This window comes from Colletotrichum higginsianum, chromosome 3, assembly GCF_001672515.1.
Source record: "Colletotrichum higginsianum IMI 349063 chromosome 3, whole genome shotgun sequence".
Lineage (NCBI taxonomy): Eukaryota > Fungi > Ascomycota > Sordariomycetes > Glomerellales > Glomerellaceae > Colletotrichum > Colletotrichum higginsianum.
In genome coordinates, this window is record NC_030956.1 from 2,403,620 (window position 1) to 2,427,368 (window position 23,749).

Here is a 23,749-nt window from a genome sequence, read left to right on the forward strand (position 1 = left end):
TTTCCCAGCGCAGTATGACTCTGCAGCTACAGCTCCGACGGACGGCGGCCCGTGGGCCGTCGATAAGTGACTAAGAAAAAAAAAGCAGGTGCCGAAATAATTATCCTGGGTACCTACCTCATTGAAATGCCATCTTGATTTGCGATACCTTTTGACACATTTTCCATACCTACGTTCCCCTCCCTCACATCCTCTTCCACAGTCGACCACCTAACGTCTCACACAACTCATCCACCACCATGTCCACGACCTCCTCCCACCCTCCCAGATGGGCCGCCCTCGCGCGCGACACCAACGAGACCAAGATTCAGTTGGCCATCAATCTCGATGGCGGGGCATTCCCACCCGACACCGACTCGAGACTCACTGCGGCCGTTACCGAACACGCCTCGCAGGCGAGCAAGTCTCAGACGATTAGCGTCAACACCGGCATCGGCTTCCTCGACCACATGCTCCACGCCCTCTCCAAGCACGCCGGCTGGAGTTTGGCCCTCGCCTGCAAGGGCGACCTTCACAGTCCGTCTCTTCCTCTCCTTCTCATGGTCTACGCGACGGCCATCTTGCCCCTTGGCTTACACTGATCGTATAGTCGACGACCACCACACCGCTGAGGATGTCTGCATAGCCCTCGGCTACGCCTTCTCCAACGCCCTCGGCAGCGCGACTGGCCTCGCCCGCTTCGGTTACGCATACGCCCCCCTCGACGAAGCCCTCTCCCGCGCCGTCGTCGACCTGTCCAACCGACCTTATAGCGTTATCGACCTCGGGCTCCGCCGCGAGAAGATTGGCGACCTGAGCTGCGAGATGATCCCCCACTGCCTGCAGAGCTTCGCCCAGGGCGCCAGAGTCACCCTGCATGTCGACTGCCTGCGGGGTGAGAACGACCACCACCGTGCCGAGAGCGCCTTCAAAGCCCTGGCCGTGGCCGTCAAGATGGCAACGAGTCGCGTTGCTGGCAAGGAGGGAGAAGTGCCCAGCACCAAGGGAACCTTGAGCGCGTAAATCGATCAAAATGCATCTAATGAAATGAAAGAAGAAGAAAACTACAGTAAAGACAACAAAAAAAGGGACGACGTTGGGAACGAGGTTATTGAACCGTTCGAATATTCTGAGAGCTGATATGATACCCACCTAAACACCATGCTATCCATTGTACCCAGGAATTACTCGTACAATGACTTGAATCCTGTTCCTACAACCAAACGACCAAACGCCAAAGAAGAAAAGATAAAAAGGGCGAGAAACGTGAACGCCCGCAATCCATGCAATGCAATTGGCCCGAATTACCCATCAGCGTCGAGGACGCACATTCTCCTTGTTGCTGCTCTGGCCTGACACAGCTCGTCTCTTGTCGGCCTTCCTCTGTTCTATCCTTGCAATTGCTGCGGCTCGCCTCTCGGGAGGCAGTGTGCTCCTCGACATGTTGGCCGTCATCATGGCGCTAGCGTCGATGTCCGGGCCGCCGAGTCGGGCGAACCGGTCTTCCAACAGGTCGACGGGATGGCTATTTGCCTTGCTGGCGAACCTATGCCGTGGCATCGGTGTTGTCCCCGAAGGGACCTCGCTCGAGGTTACGATCCGTTCATTCAGATCGGGACCGAGATATTCTCTGTTGCGTGGTGACCTCGGGATGAAGGGCCTCCATTTAGGCTTGTCCAGTTCGACGCGGTTTGAAAAGATTTCGGATTGCGGACGTCGCATGGGCGCAGCCACAGGCTCGTCTTCTTCCGAGCTGAGAGAATCGGCGTCTTGCTGATACTTATCCCGAAGATTCTGTGACTTCGTCTCATTGAGCTTCCGGCCCAAAGACTCCACTAGTTCGAGGCTTCGCCGGTCAGTATCAACCGACGGCTTCTGGACTTTGCTAGTCGTAACGAGGCGGTCGTTGTCTTGGGCCCGATGCTCCCTCGCAACTGGCTCACGGTCTGCTGAAGCAGTGGTTGCACCCTTGGTCTTAGACGCCTCCGCTGAACCCGCCTTGAGAGTCTTGATCTCCTTCTTCAGTTCGTTGATCTTTTCAGTTGCTTTTTCCAAGATGCGCCGGGTATCTTCTTGCGTGGCTTCGGCGTCAGCTCGATAAGACTCGAAGTCTGACTTCAGCTTGCGCAACTCTTCGTCCTTTCGTCGACACATTTCCTGTACCTCGTCCACGTCTTTGTTCGATGGGGCCGTCTCCTTGTTCTGTAATGGCTGTTGCTCAGCGAGTCGCTTGTTTTCCTCGGCGAGTTTGTTTGCTCGTTGCTCGGCAAAGAGGAGGTCGGACTTCAAGCGCTCGACTTCTTCTCGCAATTGGCCATTCTCCCTCACTTGTGCTCGAGCTTTTCTCAACTCGCGCTGCGTTTCAAGCAATGTTTTGTGCGTCCGTGGAGAAGCGGCCTGTCTTCGGCGTCTGCTTTGTGCATCTCCCTCGTCATCGTCTCCCTCACGATTCTCCAGCAAGGCTGCCAACTCCTTCACCTGTGTCCTGTATTCGACGGCGACAGCGGTCTGTTTGGCCAAGTCCTTCATCAACTGTGGGTTGTCCCTTTCCTCGCCGCTGACGCGCTTCGAAGCGATCTGTGCAGCCATCTCGGATATCTTCTTTTCCATTTGTGATGCCTTCTCTTGCTCCTCCTTAAGTTTTGCGTTCAGGTCGATGGCCTCGGCGTCCTTCATCTTGGCATAGGATTTTGCCAGTTGCTTGTACTTGAGCAATTTCTCCATCTCGGCTTTAGCGTCTTGGTGATACTGTTCGAATTCCGACTTCCAATATTTGCCCGACCGCGAATGAGGCTCATTAAGGTCAATCGTGATGTCTTGGGTGCACTGGTCGTCATCGGCCTCTTCCCACTCGTCCTCCGCATCGTCTCCTCTCGCTGTGCCGGAGCGCGTCTGGCTCCTCTCTCGTGAGCTCGCGGTTCCCTTGTTCCGCCGAGAGTTCTCCAATGCCTCCGTCAACTTGGTGCGCTTGCTCGCAGAGTCGCTGGTCGAGTCGGCAAAGCTGTCGGGGAACTTTCCGGGCCGTTCGTCGGTATCCTTCCCCTTGCCCTTCTTGTTGTCGACTTTCTTATTGTCCAACACGTCATGCCCGAACGAAACGCGCTTTCGCCGCGAAGTCCCGGTTCCGGGAGTTAAGAGGATACCCTGGGGTTTCAGTGGCGTTCGCGAATCCGCGTCGGAGTCGTCAGCGTCTCTACGATGCGCCATGCCTGCGACGTTGTCGTCTTCAGGTCGCGCGGGTGTCCCAAAGATTGCGCTTTTCAGCGCGCGCGCAGCGAAAACGGGCGCTGGCGTGTCTGGTTGCTCAATCTGCGTCGTGTCGTCTGTCTCGAAGTCAGAAACAACGAGGAGAGGTGAGTGTAAAGTCGTGCTGGGTCTCCTTACCTGGGTTTCCTCTGTTTCCACCAGACGCGCCCTCCAACCCTCGTCTAAGAACCCAGCCTAGCATCCTAACTTCGTGGGCCCCCTGAATCCTGGAGAAAGAGGACAATTATGCCAATGAGTGGATGATGATTACGCGCGGATCGGGGGTGTCTGTGGTTGCGCGGAGTTCGTTTTACAAGCTTGCATCACATGCGCTCGTGTCCTGACGGGTCGCAGGTACTTATTCGGTGGTTTGCAGTTTTGGCGATCTGACCGCGGCGAACGGATGAATATGTTTCTCTCCTTGTTTACTTTGTTACCGCATGTGGACGGCGCGTCCCTGTGTCGCCCACCAGACCCACACAGTCTGAGAAACATGTTTTCGGACGGAGCCCTCTCTGTAGCACCCCTCCAATCTCCAGGCACTTGGGTGGCTTGGCCCATTAGAAAGAAAAGCGCCAGAACGACGGGCGTCATCAGTGAGGGGCGTCATCAGTGAGGGGCACCACCCGCCTAACGCTCGAGAAAACACCCCCACTTCCAGCTTGACGGCGGTGGACGCAGAGGTCGTACTGTGACAGCGCATTAGGCCGCCAGCCGTCGATGCTCGCTAGCTGTGGCGCTTCCTTCAGTCGGCTAGACTTAGTTTCGTCTATTTCTTCTTTTCTAGTCTATCATCCATACAATTTACCCTATATCTGATAACAAAATTGCCCATACAAAAGCATCATGGCTTTCCTGTAACGGACCGTCACGGCTCGCGCTGTGGTGATTCGTCAAGTACCTTCTCGTCGTTTTCGAAATGGCGTGGAAATCATCCGGGGTGTGGAAAAAGCCCATCGACCGGCCTCAGACAAACGAAGATGACTCAAGCTTCCCAGGACTCAAGCCAAAGGGTCCCGAGGCTGCCAGCAAGATTGAATATGAGGAGCTTCAGCAGAACGAGCTCATCGCTCTCGAAGCCATTTATGGAGAGGATTTTATGAGGCATGCAGAGACACCGGGCGCTTGGAAGGTAAAGAGGACCTCGTCATTTATTAATGGAGGCTTTCATCGTCGAAACTGGCGATGCTGACGTTCAAGCAGAAATCAGATCCCTCATTCGATGTCCGCATCAGGGCTTCTTCGGATGAGGACTTGGCCATCACTCTTGGCGTAGTGATGACTGCTACGTATCCCAAGAGCCCGCCGTTACTGACGCTGAAGAGCACCGGCGACCTTCGTGAGGTTACCCTATTCAAACTTCAGAAATTCATCGAGACACAGCCCAAAATCTTTGCCACCGAGGAGCAGGAGATGATGGACCGGATTGTGGAGGGACTTAGAGACATTCTCGAAGACGCTGCTCAGGCCAAGGCGAAGGGTCTTGAGCTGCCTTCGCTTGAAGAAGAGCGAGCCTCCCACGAGGCCTTATTGGCCAAGCTGGCCCAGGAGCAGAGAGAAGAAGAGAAACGCAAGAAGGAGGAAGAGAACAAAGAGGAAGAGAGAGTTCTTGGCGGCTTGTTGCAGGTTGAGTTGAAACGCCAAAAGGACAAGGCGAAGGAGACGCGCAAGAAGAACCGCCCCAACGGACTACCATCTCTCAACACAATGGATGGCTTTAACGGCCCGGAAAGTGGTCGCATAATATTTGATCGACCTTGCAACACGACTGACAAAACCGGAAACATCATTTCATTTCAGGCTGTCTTCGGGAAATCCGAGATCGCCAAAGGCTCCGTTTCAACTGTCTTCTCCGTTTGGCCCGTCGTTGACAGTGGTCAGGACTGTCCCACCTTGGCTCTCAAGGAAGCCGTTCTTCGTACAACTGCCAAAGAGGATGTTTCTGTCTTCAAGAAACAAATTCAGTCCCTCGAAAGCCAACTTGAGGCACTTAAGCTAGTGCGTCATCGGAATCTGCTCGAGGTATTGGACTTCAGAGTGGAGCGCGAGAAGAGCAACATGGCAAAAGCGTTGGCCAGTCTTTGGACCGTCAACGTCCTCACCCCTAGTGCCGAGAAGGGATCTCTAGCTGAACTTCTCGACCTCGCTGGCCAGTTGGATACCAGCAAGGTGCGCGCCTGGACGCGAGATCTACTGGATGCTCTCAACTTCCTACACAACAAGTCCATGGTCCACCAAGACATCCACGCAGGGAACGTCTTGCTTTTCCGGGAACAAACAGGAGAGGTGGTCCCAAAACTCGCAGACGCGGGCTACCAACGAGAGTTGCACAACATCAAATCCAAAAGCCATGCGCCTCTGGGACTGAGCTCGGCAAAATCCGCTTATTGGCTGCCGCCGGAAACTGCCGCGTTGTCGAAGCCGCATTACACGCAGAAGACGGACATGTGGGAGTTCGGCATTGTCTTCTTGCAAATGATATTTGGGCTTGACGTGCCTCAAAAGTACCATTCACCTTCCTCCGTGTCAGATTCTATGTCATTGTCGAGGCCGTTACAAGAGTTGGTTACCAGATTCTTCAAAGCAGATCCCAAGAAACGGCCTCGCGCCTTCGAGCTCGGATCCAGTGAGTTCCTTGCCACAGACGCGCCTGTAATAGTGGAGGACAGCCTCGCGATCACGTCGAATTACCATTCTCTCAACACCCTGTCCCCAATACCCCCAAGGCTGAGACGTGAGTCGACGAATAGAACTCTCACCTCGTCCAGATACCGAGAAGACTTTGATGAGGAGGGTCGTCTAGGTAAGGGTGGATTTGGGGAGGTGGTCAAGGCCCGGAAAAAGTTGGACGGACAGATATACGCCATCAAGAAGGTCAGCCAAAGGTCGCAAGCAAGCCTGACTGAAATTCTGAAAGAGGTTCGCCTGTTGTCACAGCTCAGCCATCCAGCCGTGGTTCGCTACTACAACACCTGGGTCGAGGAGATTCCGGACCAATCTGACGCAGAGGGCGACACCTCCACGGAAGACTTGAACACGGAAGACTCTCGAGACACGATATCTCAAGGCCCCGCCATTCACTTCACGACAAGCACCGGTGGCCTGGACTTTATGTCATCCAGTGGCTACCCCCAAGTGGAGTTTGGCTACGACGATTCGGACGCAGAAGACGACTCTGGCTCCGAAGAAGAGGATGAGGACGAGGACGACTCGGAGGATGAGAGCGACTCCGACTCTGACAACAGTAGTCAGGCGGTCGGACGCGCGCCAAAGGGTAAAGAGATCTTGAGAAGGACTCAGTCCCACCGATCTTCCAGGACAGTTTTGTACATCTCCATGGAATACTGCGAGAAAAGGGTAAGCCATTTTGCCAGCAATCGAGATTCTACCGGACGCCGGTGGCCTAACCGACAGCTATAGACACTACGTGATCTGATCACCAGAAAGCTTTATCAAAACACACCGGAAATTTGGCGTCTTTTCCGACAAATACTCGAAGGGCTTGCCCATATTCACGGCCTCAGCATCGTTCATCGAGACCTGAAGCCCGAAAACATCTTCATTGCCCATAGTAGCGATGGAACGGACAACGTCAAGATTGGCGATTTTGGATTGGCAACCAGTGGCCAATTTGCTGTCGACAAAGCTTTACCAAACGCTATGGAATCAGACGACATCACCAGAAGCATCGGAACCACGTCTTATGCCGCCCCGGAGGTACGGTCAGGTTCCAGCGGGATGTACAGTTCCAAAGTCGATGTAAGTCTCACGTGCCAAGCTCTACGGCCACCCTCCTGTGTGTAGCCGTGGTACTGACATCGTCCAAGATGTACTCTTTGGGTATCATCTTTTTCGAGATGTGTTATCCTCCGATGCTCGGCATGCAGAGAGCCGAGGTCCTCGAGAAGCTCCGGCGACCGAGCCCAATACTTCCTCCAGATTTCAAGCCTGCGGAAAGAGTACAAACAGAGATTGTCTTGTCGTTGGTGACACACAACCCGAAAGAGCGGCCTTCAAGCGCGGAACTGCTCCAAAGCGGAAAGCTCCCGGTCCAAATGGAGAGTGAGACCATCAGACGTACCCTTGCAGGCCTCGCAGATCCCAGCTCACCCTACTACAAGAAGATGTTGTCGACTTTGTTCTCCCGGCCACTGGAACAAGCCAAGGACTACGCGTGGGATATGCACGAGTCGAGCCCGAGCCAGTCAGACTTATTGAACCAGAGCATCGTCAAGGAAACCTTGATATCCATATTCCGCCGACACGGGGCTCTGGAGTGTCAACGGACATGTCTCTACCCCCGTTCCGCCCATTATGCCGAGAACGTGGTGAGACTTCTGGACTCGAACGGAACGGTCCTACAGCTTCCCTTCGATCTTACGATGGGCCACGCGAGGATGCTTGCCAAGGCCAGCGCAGCGCCAGGCGTCCAGCGGACATTCACATTCGGCAATATCTTCCGCGACAAAGGGGACACTGGACAGCCCTACATGCTTGGTGAGGTTGACTTTGACATTGTGACGACCAACACCCTCGATCTGGCGTTAAAGGAAGCGGAGGTCCTGAAGGTGCTCGACGAAATCATTGCGACCTTTCCCTCGCTATCTTCGAGCCAGATGTGTTTCCACCTGGGACATTCCGACTTACTACAGCTTATATTCGACTACTGCCGGGTCGAGCACGGCTCTCGGAGAGCTGTGGCAGACGTCCTCAGCAAACTGAACATTCACCACTGGACTTGGCAGAAAATCAGAGCGCAGCTGCGATCTCCGATGATCGGTTTGTCGGCGACTAGTGTCGACGAACTACAGCGATTTGACTTTCGAGGTAAGTGACGAGCACCTGATCACGTCGTGACATGAGACTAACCGGGTCCAGATACACCGTCAAAGGCCTTTTCCAAGCTCAAGACCCTCTTTGAAGGCACCGACATGTACCAGCGAGCTTCGTCGACCTTGGCGCATCTGCGAGAGGTCTCAGAATATGCCAAACGTCTCGGGGTTGCGAGCAAAATTTACGTCACTCCTCTGAACAGTCTCAAGGAAAGCTTTTACACCGGGGGAATACTCTTTTCCTGCCTCTACGACAAGAAGGTCAAGGACGTTTTCGCCGCGGGTGGTCGGTACGACAGCCTCATCAGAGAAAACCGTCCCAAGATTGGCAACAACTACGAAGAGCGCCACGCCGTGGGATTCAATTTGTCGTGGGAGAAACTGTCGAGGTCCCCGAAAAGCGGTGGCAGGGCTTTCTTGAAAAAATCCGAAGAAGAAAGCCATGACATCTTTGACAACGCCAAGAGAGTTCGTCGTCCGCCTCCCCTCGATTTGGCCAGGCTGCTAATATGTTCTCAGTGCGATGCTTTGGTAGCCAGCTTCGATGCTGCCGTCTTGCGGTCTACGGGAATAGAAATCCTGCAGATGCTCTGGTCGCACAACATCAGTGCCGAGCTTGCAAAAGATGCACGATCGCCAGAAGATTTGCTGTCCCGGAATCGTGATGAGGGATACTCGTGGATCATCGTCATCAAGCAGGACGCGATCCTGAAGGTCAAGACGATGGACAAGAAAGACACGCCCGACGTCGACATACCCATGGCGCAGTTGCTCTCGTGGCTGCGAGCCGAGATCCGGGAGCGCGACTCCAAGTCCGTGGTCAAGCTGAGGGGCAGCACCCAACAGTCCGAGACGGGGGCTGCGGCAGAGACGCACCATGAGCAAGACGTGCGCGTGCTGACGGCGCAGACGAGGAGCAAAAAGTTCAATCGGAGGACAGTCGTGGAGCAGGCGCAGGTGAGCGCCGGCAGTCTGGTCCACTCGTTCCTCGATGGACCCATCCTGGCCGTCGAGACAACGGACCAGGTGATGGATCTTATCAGAGACACGTGCCTGTCGGACGGGGAGAGCTGGCGCAAGGTAGAACACAGCGTGACGACAGCAGAGAAGAAGTATGTGCGCGAAATCCACGACATGTTACTGAATTGGAAATGGACCTGGGAGAAGAAGAATGCCAGCCGGCACTCGTTCCTGTACAACTTCAGGACGGGGAACTGTATCTACTATGACCTGGGGGCGTAGGTGAAGCCGAGCCGAGAGGATGTGGTTAAGCTGCCATAGCAGGATATGCTAGCAATCAAGACAAGAGCATTCTAACGATGCAACCGACGTTGAGCACGTCTTCCTCGGACTTTGGAAATGATCGCATCGTGAGCTTGGGGCAATACCCGTGTGTAAGGTCCAAAAGCAGGGGGTCGGTGCCAAGGTTATGACATGCTTCGTGGGTTGGTTGGTTCCCCGAGTCGCATGGCTGAACCGGGACGATCGGACAAAGCACCGGGGTCGAGTTTCCCCTGGAGGGGTGGAGAGAAGCGGCTGCGCGGCGACGCTTTGTTGGGCCCTTCCGGCTTGTCCTGTTCTGTATCAAGTATAGGCCAAACTCACGGTCAGGTACCGAAACAGAAGGACGCTGGAGGGTCGGGCGAGCCAGCCGGTCGAGTCGAGTGCCGATGTGTAGGCAAAACTCTGGTTAGTGATGGCCGACAGAGGGTGCATAAAAAGTGCAGGAAATGGATCTCCATATGCCCGCTGACTTGGCCCCGGTAAGTCGAGGTGGTATCAGGCACCCTTGCGGACTCATAAAATCGTTTGCAGAGCGGGTTTGATGCAATGGTGTAAGAGTCTTCCGCAATTGTTACCTACCGAGGTGCATGTCTTACGTGATGCACCAGTATCTGTATTCTAACGGGGCAGAAAAGAACGGAATACCTCACAGGTAGGTGGAGAACAAAGAGAGAAGGGGAAGGGGGGAGAGAGAGACGTGCGGCTTGTGTGCGTAGCTGGCAGTGGGAGCGAGTGCTTGACGAGTCCAGAACAGTCGGAAACGTCTAGCCTATTGCAGACTTAAAGAGTTGCAGAATTCCGTCGGCTTCGAGTTGAGGATTGGAAAGCGGTTTTGGGTTCGGGTAAGCAAAGACTCAACAATGACACAGCAGGACACTGGTAGGGTTAGGTGGCGGAAGCCGTCTCATTGACAGTGGAAGGACGGAGACAGCGAGCTGGTCACGGATCCGAGACACTCTGCGTGACCTCCCAAGTCTACTCAGGGCTCATTAACATGCCTGCCTACCCCTGGATAGGTACCTTGGTAGGTAAGTACTGTACCCAGCCGCCTGGGTGGCCCGGTCTGGTTGGTGCCTCGACTCGGTCCAAGGAACGCAACCTTGATAAATCGCGATAGGACGCCTCGGCGACATCGCAGACTCTCCCCTACTTTTAAAAGCCTTGACCCTCTCCCCAACTGCTCTGACATGCACTTTGTTTTCTCTGGCGATTTTCCAGTCTGACATTTCCTCCTTCTCATCGACTTGCTCGACGCATCGCGACTTCTACCCCCTTACCTCCCTTCCAACTTGATCCCAATTACACCTGACCAGACCCGACGATCGACGTTGCTGCCGCTCTCACGACTCTTGGCGCTCCCTTTTATCTTATCTCCTATCCGCCGTCTACCGCCATCTACTCACTGTCAACCACCTCCACCACCATTTCGAGTCAGTCTGGTGCCACATCGAGTCATCCCCTTCGCCCCTCCATCCCACCTGCCACTTCGCCGCTACTTCTCTTGTCCGGTCACACGCTCTTGTGAGCATTTGCGGCGCGCTCCCCTAGCTGCCAACCCACAAGAGCACTTTTTTCCCCGAACCGATTCAACACTGCGTGTGCGTTCGGCCCCCCTCGCGTTTTGGTCTTCGCCGCGAACCATTTCCTTCGACGCAACGCATCTTGCAGTCCCTTCCTTCACCGACACTGTACAATAACCGCCGCTGGTCACCATGGCGCAGAAGCGTTTGATGAGCGAGTTGCAGGCGCTGCAGAAGGAGAAGTGGGTGCACATCGATGTCGACGAAAGGAATGTCATGTCCTGGAAGATCGGTCTCATGGTCGTCAACCCGGACAGCGCGTTCAACGGTGCCTATCTCAAGGTCCGTATGAATCACCCTCGCCCGTCGAGGCGCACAGCGCCCGCGAGGTTGGGAATGAGACCAAAAGCTAACAAACCCCCCAGGCCGACATGACATTCCCTCGTGATTACCCTTATGCCCCGCCAACCTTCCGATTCCTGAACAAGACCATCTACCATCCCAACATCTACACCGACGGCAAGCTCTGCATCTCTATCCTACACACACCCGGCGAAGACGAGCAGTCGGGCGAGCAGGCTTGCGAGCGTTGGTCCCCTCTCCAGGGCGTCGAGTCGGTCTTGCGTTCGGTGCTGTTACTTCTGGACGACCCCGAGATTAACTCCCCCGCCAACGTCGACGCGAGCGTCTTGTTCCGCGACTCACGCGAAGAATACAACAAGAGAGCCCGGGAGACCGTTGAGAAGTCCAAGAAGGACATGCCTCCTGGTGTGACGATCCCGACTACGGCGGATCTGGAGCCGGTGCCCCAAAAGACCATGGACGACGACGCTTTTTGGAACGAGACGGACGACGAGGGCGACTTCGATCTGGGTGGCAGCGACAGCGATTTCGACATGGACGAGTACAACGAGGACGAGGACGACGAAGATGCGGATGATGACAAGCCTTGAACACGAGCTTGCGCATGGACTCCACATCGAACATTAAATCCGACAGGGCGGATATCACACATTTACGGCAGGGGACGCGGAGTTTGCGGCGGGCTGACTATCATTCTTACTATTTTTGCTTTCTCTGTTTTTGCTTGCTCTTACTGCACGCATGATGATGCATAGCGACGGCCCCGGGCGTTTTCACCGGCTGTCAGCCAGGCCCTGTTTAAGGCCAGAACGGAGTCTCATTTTGTGATTTTGGGCATCGTTGGATCTCCGGTTAGGCTTTGACGCAGAGAAACGGGGGGATCATGTTTTGGCTCTGCAAAAGGAAAAAAAGACAGCGCGGGAACCAGAGTGCGGAAACTAACAAGCCGCGACATCGCACGAGGGGCCGCAAATAGACCAATCAAAAGACTTGGAACCGCCATTCTCTGCAGATGCAAATCCAACATTTGAGGCAAATGTTTCATTTTGGTAATGTTTTTTGGCCTGCTTCGTTGAAAATTGCGTGGCGAAGATTGCCTGGAGTTGCCAACTAGATGCCGTGTCTCATCTTTTGAATGTGATGTGAGTGACGCAATGCCGTTTGGCTGCCGGGGCCGCCACCCTTGAACTTTGGCTTACCAGCGTGCAAGGCAAGCACACTGCCTACTCAGGGTAGGTACCTACGAATACCTAGCGAGCGTGGGGCGACTCCCAATCCTCTTCGGCGTTTTGGAGAGTCAGTCTCTCTGCGATTGCCGTACTCACCTACCTACCTTATATGACTTACCCCGCTAGCACCAAACTAAGCGGGCTTGCGCTGACATGTCCAGCTTGTTGCAATCACCCGAGTCTTCAGCAACTCAGTCAGATGGGAAAGAAGCGTGCTTCATGGTCTGCATTACAACTATCATGAGCAATACAAACGTTTTGTTTATTGCGGTGCCTATTTGTGAATTGGTGTAGACTGATGATATCGGGTTCCCGACAAGGAAACAGCCGCCGCGTGGAAGGTCACTCAGATAGTGGGGAAGTCTTTTTTTATTTATTTCCGCTGGTAGGACGCTGCACTGTCTTACCCGTGGAGAGAGCTCACGGGGCTTTCCCAGCACGAATCTCGGTGCGGCATTCATCCACCTACTACTACCTCACCTACCTACCTATTTAGCGCTCGACATAAACAGAGGTCTCCCGAAGAGACGACGCAACGGGACGGGACGAATTTGAACCTCCAGTGCCTCTTGTTTTCTGTTGACTCCTTTGGGACTCTATCCTGCCCCCCTGCACCTTTCCGCAATCGTGCGGACGCCAGTTCGCCGGGTCATTCGACATCTACTTGCACCCAGCACACTAGCTCCCATCTGTTTGACAGCATTCTTCTGAACATCTGGCTTAGCTTCATGCGCCAGACTCCTCCTCACGAACCGCTCCCGTCCCCCTGATGGCCATGCGCAAACATCGAATCTTCCCGCAACATATCATTTGATCAACCCGACAACCCGATTCGATTCGGCAACAGCAGCCCTTCGAGGCAAGCTTCGACACCATGGCGACCGAACCGACGTCAGCGGACGTCGCCCAGTTCTGCGAGATCACCAGCCTCGACCCCATGCTGGATCGCAACCTGGTGGTGTCCGCGCTCAAGGTGCGATACCCGCGGGCGATGGGTCTCTAGGAGGCTCGTACCTTCTGAACAATTCGCTGACGTGCGGGTGCAGAGCAACACTTCCTTGGATCAGCTCATAGGCGAATACTATGAGAACTCTGATGCGGTACGTGGCCCTCGACAAACGGACCGGCATCGAAGCTAACAGAGGCAAAGTTCCGAAGGAAGTACACTTGGGACGACACAGCTTTCGGCGCCGGCCGCGAGGGAGAACCGAACAACACTGGCATAGGTAAGCCGGGCCTTCACTCTGGTTGAAGGAATCGCGGTGCTGACTTCCCAGCATTCAATATCGAAGCACCCGACAATGCCGTCATCCATGGCGTTACCCCTCCACCCGACAACGGCTTTTACGGGCCCTCCGCCGGTGCTCCCTCACGACCACCATCGAGAACCAACAATCGGTCGCCACTTGGTAGGATGACAGACTGGATAGCCGGGGACACTACCGGTACTACCCTCCATGCCATAAGGAGCAATGGCTGACGAAAGCAACACAGGAGCGCCAAGCAGTGCAGAACAGTATGAAGAAGATCTGCAGCGGGCCATGGCCGAATCTAAGAAGGCTGTTGGATACGATCCACAAGAAGCTGGCGTCACCGATATAGGCACCAACGCTCCATATTTTGGGCCGGCCAACAGGTCCGACTATGACCAGAACAACTGGGCCATGGTAACGACCGCAACGACTTCGAGTCAAGCAGTTGTTGACGGCGACCCCACCCCATCTGCGAGAAAGCGAGACGAGGGTGCTCCGGCGTTTTTGATTTACAAACCAAACGCACGTAGCGCATCGCAGCGACTGGGCTCCGTACTGACAATCCTCCACGAAATCCCTCTTGCGCGTAACGTTCTTCTGCAATCTGGTGAGCAAGCAGCCAGCTATGGGCACAACAGCGAATGGTGGAAGGGCCAGCCGATATATGCCCCTCACGTCCTTGCCGCCATTCAGCAAGGCGAGCACCAGTGGGCAGAAAACTCGAAACCGGACTTTCACGAGGAGCTTCACCGCTTGATGGCCTTCCTGGATCTGACCGAGAGGAGTTATGGATCAGTCGAGGCCATGGCTGACTTGATACCCAAAAGCAACTTTAGCCTGGAGAGACAGTTCTACGATACGCTCGACGAAAAGACGGATGTCGAAGTTCTCAAGCCGTTGACTCACCTGGCCCGTCCCCTGTCATTGCAGACGCTGGAGCCCACTCAGGAGCCCACGCGCTTCGCGTTCCTCAACTTTGAGTTGACCAAAAGTCAATATGAGCAGACCAAGACTCTATATGATGCTTGGAACTGGATTGTTTGGCACGAATCCATGACGTGGGCGGAGGTGCAGCCGAACATGGGTATGGTCGTTCTCGACGACATGGGCGAGGTCATGACAGTCAACATCGACGGCGAGGACCCCCCCGAATACCTGGAGATACCAGAAGTCTGGTACCCGGAACGTTATCTCGAGAGTCGGAAAGAAGAGGCAAGGATTTGTCAAGAACACCTGGCTTGGGTTGCGAGGGCTCTATACGAAGCACGGTCGAGGGAGTACGAACTCACTAAGTGGATCGATCCCAAGACGGATAAAATTCACGACAAGGGAGAAATGCTGCTCAACACACTTAAGGAATACGAGAGACACGTGGATTACCTGGATGGGCTGGGACGCTTCCGGGAGCTGCAAAAACTCGAGAACGAAGACGAGAAGCAGTACATTCGTCTCGAAGACGTGCCGTGCGTCAAGACTGAAGCCGAGGAGGCGCTGGCCAAGAGCGCACAACAGGTGGCCGACAGATGTTCGTGGGAGCTATCTCAACTTGAGGAGACTAAGAAGAGTACGTCATGGCCCCGAATTTCCCAGTAATACCGCTGCTAATCTCATAGACAGGGCTCTACTGGGAACGCGAGAGGCTCCTCGAACGGCAGAGGCTCCTTAGCAGCACTCTGCTTACTGACCCCGACAAACCAGGCTTGGCCAAGCCCTTCACCAGCAAGAAGTTCCTTTTGAGGGGAATCGCCACGTCGCAGAACGTAACGTACGTCTGCAAGCGAGCCGGTCCAGCTCTGATTGACATTGGAGAGGCACCTGCCCCCGTTGACCAGTGGTGGCGGCTGTCGTATGAGGCGGGTAGTGCATATCCTGCAAAGGCAGAGGTAAGCCGGAAAACCAGAGGCAATTCGATGGACTTGTACTGACTTGGAACGAAACAGAAACACTCCTTTGACCAGGTGATGCGGCAGGTGCACGTTGAGACCAAGGGGCCCCTCCTTGTTTATGCTACAGAAGACGCAATGAACACACCTGCATCCCCTCTCTCTGACGCCCTACAGCGGTTTGCCCGTGCAGAAAACAAGAACTTCCGCCAGGAACTGAACCAAGAAACCACGGACGAAGGCGCGCAGTTGAGGAACACAAACATGTCGCCAATCTCACCATCCAAGAGAAAGTACCGCTCAGGCAGTGTCGACTCCATGGCAACTAACCGAGCTTCTTTGGGGAACAGTGACACCAACTCTAGAGCAGGCGACTTTGACAGCGACCCCTTTGGTGAGGGAGATGGCACAATGGACACTGATATGACGGGTTTGGCAGCGAGACAAAGCGCCACAGACACGGCAAGCAGAAACCTGACTGAGGTTGTGCGCACTGGCAAGACACACAACGCAGAACAAGCTTATAACACTAAACCCCCCGGTATTCTTGGACAACAGAGGCTCTCAACCCCTACTCCTATTGACGGCGTTGAAGATATCAGTCGTACTGTGACGCCAGACAGTGAGGAGCAACCCAAGGGCCCAGAGATGCAGGAACGGGCTGGGGGTGGGGGCGGCTCACCATTCATGGCTAGACACTCGATTTACGGCATGACACACGACCCAAGAGATGAGCAAAAGACGATCAAGATGATGGACATGGAGATTCCCGACGAGCATCAGCAGCTTCAAGACTAGAGGGCACCAATGGCATAGCAAAGGCGACCTGGGATGTGTGGACAAAGCATCAGTGTATGCTCAACTGCCCTGCACAGATAGCAAGGCACAGCGCTGCAAAGCATTCGGTAAAGAACAGCGACACCTGTAATACCAATTGTTTGATACCCCTTATGCCCACATGCCTTGGCGGCTGATAGGTAGACTGCACTAGACGTGTAAAAGGTTCACTGTATCAGGCCAAATCATGGATAGTTGCGTAGAAGGTTCTCGAAGCTTCTATCTCACTTGGACAGGTATGTCTAGGCTTGCAGGGATGGGCTGGCTTGGTGAAACGCTCGGGCCACGGCATGAGCCTGACTCCGCTATTCCCGCCCGGCCGAGACCCCGCCATATTCGTCATTGTCCGTTTTGGCGGCGAGCTTCCCGCAACTGCCTCCCTTGCTATCAGCAGGGCTCGAAAATTGTCTAGATCGAAGCTGGTAGGAGAGGCGAGTTGGCCGCATGACGTCCAGGCTGGGCATTAGGGAGTTTGAACTGCTGGGGGGAGACTGCCTCCTACTTCTCGGTCAGTATTGGACCAGTCACGTAGGTGCAGCTCGAGCAAAACGCAATCAAGAAACAAGCTTGGGTGGAACAGCCCCAGCCAGCCTTCTCTGCTCTTCCATCCCATCAGCCCAGTGAGATCACCCGATTCGATGCCCCGCCAGGTTCCAGTCGCAAATCGCACGGGGACTACTACTGCTCGCGCTGGTCAAGGCTCCCTTGGGCTCCTCTGAAAGATGGGCACCGAACCTTCTACAACCCAGCCCTGTTTCTTCCATTCAGAGTGGCCGGGGCCTTTCTTCTACCACTCAAACGCTCCGGGCTCCCTCGAGGCCCCATTCTTTCTGGCCCTTTCAGAGCAAGGACCTACGTCGGTACAGGACTGGCCTATTTTTATTGGCCCTTTATACATATCACGCACCCAGTCTTTGATGCATCGTCCAACCATTCCCTCTGATTCTTCTTTTTCATCTCTTACCTACCGACATTCGCCTTGCTCTTGTTTTTTCCTTTACACGCTTTAACTGCCAACCATTTCCAAGGGTTCAGACATAAATCCCTAGGTTGCCCTTGACTCTGCGATACCATCAAGCAGCCTCACACTTGTTGGATATCCACACAACATCAGATTCAATTGACCAAACGACTATACTAGTAGACATCATCAAAGTGTCTTGTTACAATGGTTAAGGAAACCAAGCTGTACGACCAGTTGGGCGTCAGCCCCTCGGCAACCCAAGATGAAATCAAGAAAGGCTACCGGTAAGTCGCCAGCATCCCACAGCACCGTTCCCCCGTTTCTCTGTCGTTTTTGCCCAACCATGACGGCCCGACCAGCTGTTGCCTCCAGTTTCAAAACCATGCATTGCTAACCACATGTGTACAGAAAAGCCGCACTAAAGTACCACCCCGATAAGAACAAGGACAATCCACAGGCGGCCGAGAAGTTCAAGGAATGTTCTCAAGCCTACGAAATTCTCTCCGACCCCGAAAAGCGCAAAACCTACGATGACTATGGTCTCGAGTTCCTGCTGCGCGGAGGTGCTGCCCCACCCCCAGAAGCCGGCGGCAACCCTTTCGCTGGGGGTGGAATGCCCGGAGGCTTCGATTTCGGCAGCGGCGGCATGCCCGGCGGCGGCGGCGCCCGCACTTTCCGCTTCAGTACCGGTGGAGGAAACGGAGGTGGCTTTAACTTCAGCTCCGCGGACGACATTTTTGCTGAATTTATGCGCTCAGGTGCTGGTGGAATGGGCGGAGGCGGCAGCGGTGGCATGGACGACTTTGAGAACATCTTCCCAGGCTTTGGCGCCGGTGGCCAACGGGGCGGTGGTCGCTCGCAGCGCATGCGCAACAGCGGCTTCGGAGACTCGCCGCGGCCCAGGGAGTCGACGCCCGAGGTCACAACGGTGGAGCGGCCCCTCCCGCTCACGCTCGAGGAGCTGTTCCGTGGCGTGACCAAGAAGATGAAGATCAAGCGCAAGACGTTCGACGACACGGGCAAGAGGACGACGACCGACACGGTCCTCGAGGTGCCCATCAAGCCGGGCCTGAAGAAGGGCAGCAAGATCAAGTTCAAGGGTGTTGGCGACCAAGAAGAGGGCGGCCAGCAAGACCTGCACTTTATCCTGGAAGAGGTAAGTCGAATTTCTGCACTCGTCACAAATCGCTGGGTAACAAATGGCTGACAACCTCGCAGAAACCCCATCCGCTCTTTGTGCGCGAGGACAATGACCTGGTCCACACGGTCGAACTGGACCTGAAGGAAGCTCTCACCGGCTGGAGGCGGACCGTGACCACCATCGACGGCAAGCAGCTAAACCTCGACAAGAACGGCCCTACGCAGCCTGGCAGCTCCGACAGGTACCCTGGCCTGGGCATGCCCATCTCCAAGAAGCCGGGCTCGAGGGGAGATTTCGTCATCAAGTACAACGTCAAGTTCCCGTCGAGCCTGACGGCGGAGCAGAAGCAGAAGCTGAGGGAGATTTTGTAAAAGAAGTTCTGGTGCGGGAGACGAAGATGGTCCATGCGAGAGAAGGGTGAATTTTCCTTAAATGTAGAAATGACGCTAGCACGACGAAAGAAGATGGGTGCGGGCGTTCGACCGCGACGAGAAAGACGTATGAGATTTGGGGCCGGATACTCATCATGAATAGGAGTTTGGGGGCGTCGTCATGGGACTTGATGTTTACAAACTTATAGGCATGGTCTCTTTATTTTATTACTTCCTGTCCTTCATATTGCACGTACACCAGCACTGGGGCTGTTGTGAGTAGACAATGTGGATTCGGATCACCGTCGGATCTCAGTGCCGACAGATAAATAGTTCGGGTAATTCGAGATATAACAGGCTGCTGTTCCGAATGCATTGCATCCCACACATGAGCGTAACTTTGACATGTTCTCTATCTATGTAGACATTCTCACTATTGCTTTTTACGGACCAAGTCAAAAGACCGACCCATGATGCGAGAGGAGACGGGAACGACGCAAGTTAGAAGTGGCTGTGCGGCAGGAAAGGCAGGAAATAGACAAGCTAGCCCGCGACTAGGTTCATCACGTCAGGAACACTTCATCTGGGGGCCGAGGAGGAGGGCGAGGGCGAGGACGCGCTCAGTCAGCTCAAAGTCGACCTCAGAGAGCATTGCATGGGGTCATTCCACTCCCCCTCCCCTTCCCAGCCGACGGCCCGCCGAGTTCGACGGGAAGCTTTGGACGTCTCTAGGTTTCCCAGTGAACGACCGAGCGAGAGCCCCCAGCCCCCAGACGAAATGGAGGGGCGAGCGCTGCGCTCGCCCTGCTTTTCCGCGGCGGACATGGATGCGGATGCGGGTGATGGACGGATTGTGCATGTCTTGCAGATTATCTTGCTGCATGCTACGACGGGCATGAGTGTGGGTGAGTGCGTGTGAGAGGAAGGGGAAGAGGAATAGGAAGACGGTATCCATTACGGGTGCACCGCCTGAACACGCTTTTGTTTCTTCAGGATTTGCGCGCGTCGTTGTCCCGATGTCTACTGCTCGGGTCTCACGAGCATCTTCGGTCCTAAACTTCCGTTCTTGCTGCCATATTCGGGGACGAAGGCGGGGGCGTTCCAGAAGAGGGGGGGGGGGGGGGGGGGGGGTGGCGGCAGATTACGATGAGAATCCACGGATGGTTGTTATCTTTGCTTGCTTGTCCCCGCGTTGCAAGCGACCAGCGGGAGGCCCCAGGCCACAGCATTTTCCCCTAAATTAAACAGCTGTCGACGGACGCTCTTCGCGATCCTGATGGCTGCAAAACCCCCTACCTACCTTACTCTATCAGTGCTACCCAGGCTGGGGATAGCGCTACGGTGATTCGACCCCGCGGGCTATGACGACACTTCACATGCGGGAAAGAGCAACCTCAGAGGCGGGAGGGCGCTCGGTGGAAAAGGAGGGGGAGGGGTAGTCAAAAGGTGTTAGTGGGGCGCCCGTGCTTTGGAGAGAGCGGCAGGGAGGGGGGGCATGGTGTAGGTAGGTACGTAGGTAGGTACCTGTGTAAGACCACTTCCCCCTCAAGAGGTTTTTACCGCGACTGCTATTGGACTCGTCGGGACGACGAAAACGAAGGGCCGGCTTGGAGGGACTTGCCGGTTAGTAGGCGGGCTGGGTTGGAGGAAAGACTAACTGATTCCATGCCCGGCTTTGGGTTGGTTTTCCCTTTATTTCGCTCATCGGCTTTCCAGTGCCTTTGACACATATTCTTCCTTTTCTCCCTCCTCCATTTCCAACCCAACCCTCGACTTCAATCTCACTGTCAGCATCAGCTCATCGTGCCTGTATTTTCACTAGCCAATTGGTCTCGTACGACAACAAGTCTTTTGTTTGCTACACTCTCGACTGTTTCCTATAGCCCAGTGAACCCCGCTCTCCGCAGACAGCTCTCCACCTCGTCGGGATACCATCCGTGAATACCGCCAACATGCCTCAGGTGAGTCGAGCCTCGCAAAACCTCCTCACCAGTCCGCAGACCGATTGAGACTAATAGGCACCACCCCGCCCCCCCAGATCACCACCCTCCTGTTCGACTGCGACAACACGCTCGTGCTCTCCGAGGAGCTTGCGTTCGAGGCGTGCGCCGACCTGATCAACGAGATCTGCGAGGGCCGCAACCTCAAGCAGCGCTTCACGGGCGAGACCCTGATCAAGGAGTTCGTCGGCCAGAACTTCCGTGGCATGATGCTCGGCCTCTCGAAGCTACACGGCTTCGAGATGGCCCCCGAGGAGCTCGAGACGTACGTGACGCGCGAGGAGGACGCCGTCATTGCCAAGCTTAAAGCCGCCCTCAAGCCCTGCCCTGGCGTCGACGACCAACTCGAGGCCCTGCAGAGGAGCGGTAAGTACACCATGTCCGTCGTCTCGTCCTCGGCCAAGCGCCGCGTCTGGGCCTCGGTCGTCAAGGTCGGCCAGGACAAGTACTTCAAGGAAGACGTCGTTTTCAGCGCCGCCACCTCGCTTCCCAAGCCCACGAGCAAGCCCGACCCGGCCATCTACCTCTTTGCAATGGAGAAGCTCGGCAAGAAGCCCGAAGAGTGCGTCGCCATCGAAGACTCTAAGAGCGGCACCCTCAGCGGTACCCGCGCCGGCATCAAGGTCATCGGCTACGTTGGCCCCTACGCCGTTGACAAGCAGGACGAGATGGAAAAGGTACTGCGCGATGCTGGCGCCGTCATCGTCATGAGGGACTGGAGCGAGTTCCCCGACGCCCTGGCCAAGATCGAGAGTGGGAGTGCCTGACTAGCCGGGGTACATAACCCGTCACCGTCTCTTTGAGACGGACCGTTGTGTGAGGGGTGTATACACCCCCCCCCCCCCCCCCCTTTTTCATTCTTTCTTGTTCTTCTCTCCTCCCTTGATGTTCATATAGTAGCTAGCACTCTAGCTCGCGGGTGCTCCATACGCGCCTTAAATATAGGTAGACTCTCGGTTTAATATTTTTCGAATAAAAAGAGAAGACGCTCACTTCATCTCCGGTGGTCCATGAGAAAACTGTTTACGCTTTGCAACGTTGCCCTGTTGGCGTTCGCCTCGGGGAAGGCCGTCATGATGGTGCCGAGCTTGACCCGGATCATGTCCTTGTTGAAGAAGGTCTTGGAGTCGGCCACGCGGCGCTTGCCGTTCTGGTCGAAGCACCAGCAGTAGACAGCCAGCGCAGAGCCGATGGACAGGTCCTTGCCCGTCTCGCAGGCGAAGAGAACATCGCCCGCAGCCCCGTCGGCATCCTGGTGCGCGTCGAGATAACGGGAGACAAAGGAGCAAATGTCCGGCAACGCCTGTCGCAGGTTGCGGCTGGCGACCTTGTGCTTCCCCAGGCCGACTTCCATGCGGCTCGGAGACTTCACCCATGACCCCGGCGGCGTGACGTCTTGTGTGAGTGCGACCACGCACCGGGCCGTGCCGCCGTTGTCATCGTCGTCCAAGGGTAGGGGGCACACGAGGATGAGCGGCGCCACACGCTTGGGGGCCACGCCGCGCGGGGCGTTACGCTTCTTCTCGGCGACGAGGCGGGCGACGGCGTCCGGGAGGTCGGCCTCCGGGGCGGAGAGCAGGGCGTCGGCGTTCTCCCAGAAGACGTCGGCCGTCAGTCCCATGGCCCAGTTCTCCGTGTCGTCGCCGGCGCCCTGGATGTAGCCGGCCTCGCTCATCTCGGCGCCGGCGACGCGGCGCGACGAGGTGCAGCAGATGACGGGGTGGTAGTCGTCAAAGACGGCGGCTCCGACGGGGGTGTCCGCGGCGAGGCGCGTCTCCTGGGTCACCCAGAAGGGCCGCAGGGGCTTGGAGAGGTGGGTGCGTAGCGGGGCGAGGTCGATCTCGAGGGCCTTGAGGGAGGCGAGAAAGGAGGGCAGGAGGGCGGCGATCTGGGCGTGCTCCGAGGCGGAGACGACGTTGGGAGGGGTGAAGAGGCGGTCCGCGTGGGGGAGGTCGGGGAAAAGGGCCATGTTGAGGACGGTGCACCAGACCGGGATGGTTTTGCTCAACGCGTCAGGCATTCCTAAGGGAGGGGGATGGGTCAGTCTTGAGGGGGGATGGTGGTGGTCTGAAGAAGTAGTCGTGAGGGGCGGCGGCTTAGCTTACTCTTGCCTCGCCGTGTCGAGTCGACGATGATGCATCTGCGTGGTATCAGCTTCGCGCTCTTGTGAGGTTCACTGCCTGCTCCCTGCCCCCCCTGGCTTGGGCCGTTCAGCCACTACACCATTCCACTGTACGTGAAATCCAACGAGGCTGGGATTGCCGGGACTTACCCGTCATACTTCCCGATCAGCTCGAGCAGGTGCAGGTTGAGGCGGCGGGTGCTGAACTTCCAGGCGTTGGTGTGGCCGTCGGTGCTCTTGAAGTAGGCGCTCCCGCGCTTGTCGGCCGGGCGGACGTACCAGCTGCCGCAGCGCTCGTTGGCGACAAGGGGCCGGTCGCCAAAAGAGGCGGCGGCCCCGCGCACGAAGTCGGCGTCCTGGACGATGGACCGCAGCCGGTTCGCGACGGACAGGTTGGCGCGCTTGAGGTCCGTCAGGATGTGGGAGAAGTTGTGGCTGGCGGTCGTGGGGAAGATGAGGTCCGAGAGGGCGGGGGACGACGTGTGCGCCATTGTGGGGTGAGATGCAGTTCGAGAAAGGCTTTCACAATGGCCGGTGTCGGGCGAGGGTGCAGTTGGCGTTGTGAGAGATGTTTCTCATGTGCATCTATCTGGTTTGACTGAAGCTCTCACTTACTCACTCGGTCGAGAAATTTCATGTGTCGATGGGGTACTAGCTGGTTCGCACTGGTTTCGTGCGCAGCCCTCTCCATATTTTATTCTCTTCGCACTGTGAACATGCCGTAT

General features: G+C 55.8%; 8 protein-coding genes across 8 annotated transcripts; 6 read left to right on the forward strand and 2 right to left on the reverse strand.

Moving 5' to 3' along the window:
• Window positions 1-239: 239 nt before the first annotated feature.
• Window positions 240-1,002, forward strand: CH63R_04277 (Imidazoleglycerol-phosphate dehydratase; the record flags this gene model as incomplete). The annotated part of the gene is made up of 2 exons (XM_018299252.1): window positions 240-516; window positions 590-1,002. 2 exons carry the CDS (start codon window positions 240-242, stop codon window positions 1,000-1,002), a joined length of 690 nt encoding a protein of 229 aa, XP_018160498.1.
• Window positions 1,003-1,290: 288 nt separating this feature from the next.
• CH63R_04278 (Urease accessory protein) lies at window positions 1,291-3,427 on the reverse strand (the record flags this gene model as incomplete). The annotated part of the gene is made up of 2 exons (XM_018299253.1): window positions 1,291-3,302; window positions 3,364-3,427. 2 exons carry the CDS (start codon window positions 3,425-3,427, stop codon window positions 1,291-1,293), a joined length of 2,076 nt encoding a protein of 691 aa, XP_018160499.1.
• A 983-nt stretch (window positions 3,428-4,410) lies between these two features.
• Window positions 4,411-9,299, forward strand: CH63R_04279 (Protein kinase; the record flags this gene model as incomplete). Its single annotated transcript, XM_018299254.1, has 5 exons — window positions 4,411-6,582; window positions 6,646-6,984; window positions 7,053-8,052; window positions 8,104-8,525; window positions 8,577-9,299. 5 exons carry the CDS (start codon window positions 4,411-4,413, stop codon window positions 9,297-9,299), a joined length of 4,656 nt encoding a protein of 1,551 aa, XP_018160500.1.
• Window positions 9,300-11,053: 1,754 nt separating this feature from the next.
• On the forward strand, window positions 11,054-11,814 carry CH63R_04280 (SUMO-conjugating enzyme; the record flags this gene model as incomplete). Its single annotated transcript, XM_018299255.1, has 2 exons — window positions 11,054-11,203; window positions 11,287-11,814. 2 exons carry the CDS (start codon window positions 11,054-11,056, stop codon window positions 11,812-11,814), a joined length of 678 nt encoding a protein of 225 aa, XP_018160501.1.
• Window positions 11,815-13,327: 1,513 nt separating this feature from the next.
• CH63R_04281 (ubiquitin interaction domain-containing protein) lies at window positions 13,328-16,387 on the forward strand (the record flags this gene model as incomplete). Its single annotated transcript, XM_018299256.1, has 7 exons — window positions 13,328-13,426; window positions 13,500-13,553; window positions 13,604-13,679; window positions 13,731-13,862; window positions 13,921-15,270; window positions 15,324-15,589; window positions 15,647-16,387. The coding sequence occupies 7 exons, from the start codon at window positions 13,328-13,330 to the stop codon at window positions 16,385-16,387; spliced, it is 2,718 nt and encodes a 905-aa protein (XP_018160502.1).
• A 1,207-nt stretch (window positions 16,388-17,594) lies between these two features.
• On the forward strand, window positions 17,595-18,902 carry CH63R_04282 (DnaJ heat shock family protein; the record flags this gene model as incomplete). Its single annotated transcript, XM_018299257.1, has 3 exons — window positions 17,595-17,674; window positions 17,799-18,546; window positions 18,609-18,902. 3 exons carry the CDS (start codon window positions 17,595-17,597, stop codon window positions 18,900-18,902), a joined length of 1,122 nt encoding a protein of 373 aa, XP_018160503.1.
• Window positions 18,903-20,854: 1,952 nt separating this feature from the next.
• CH63R_04283 (Haloacid dehalogenase-like hydrolase) lies at window positions 20,855-21,669 on the forward strand (the record flags this gene model as incomplete). The annotated part of the gene is made up of 2 exons (XM_018299258.1): window positions 20,855-20,863; window positions 20,941-21,669. 2 exons carry the CDS (start codon window positions 20,855-20,857, stop codon window positions 21,667-21,669), a joined length of 738 nt encoding a protein of 245 aa, XP_018160504.1.
• A 227-nt stretch (window positions 21,670-21,896) lies between these two features.
• CH63R_04284 (Initiator tRNA phosphoribosyl transferase) lies at window positions 21,897-23,515 on the reverse strand (the record flags this gene model as incomplete). The annotated part of the gene is made up of 3 exons (XM_018299259.1): window positions 21,897-22,924; window positions 23,008-23,042; window positions 23,175-23,515. 3 exons carry the CDS (start codon window positions 23,513-23,515, stop codon window positions 21,897-21,899), a joined length of 1,404 nt encoding a protein of 467 aa, XP_018160505.1.
• Between the last annotated feature and the right edge of the window lie 234 nt (window positions 23,516-23,749).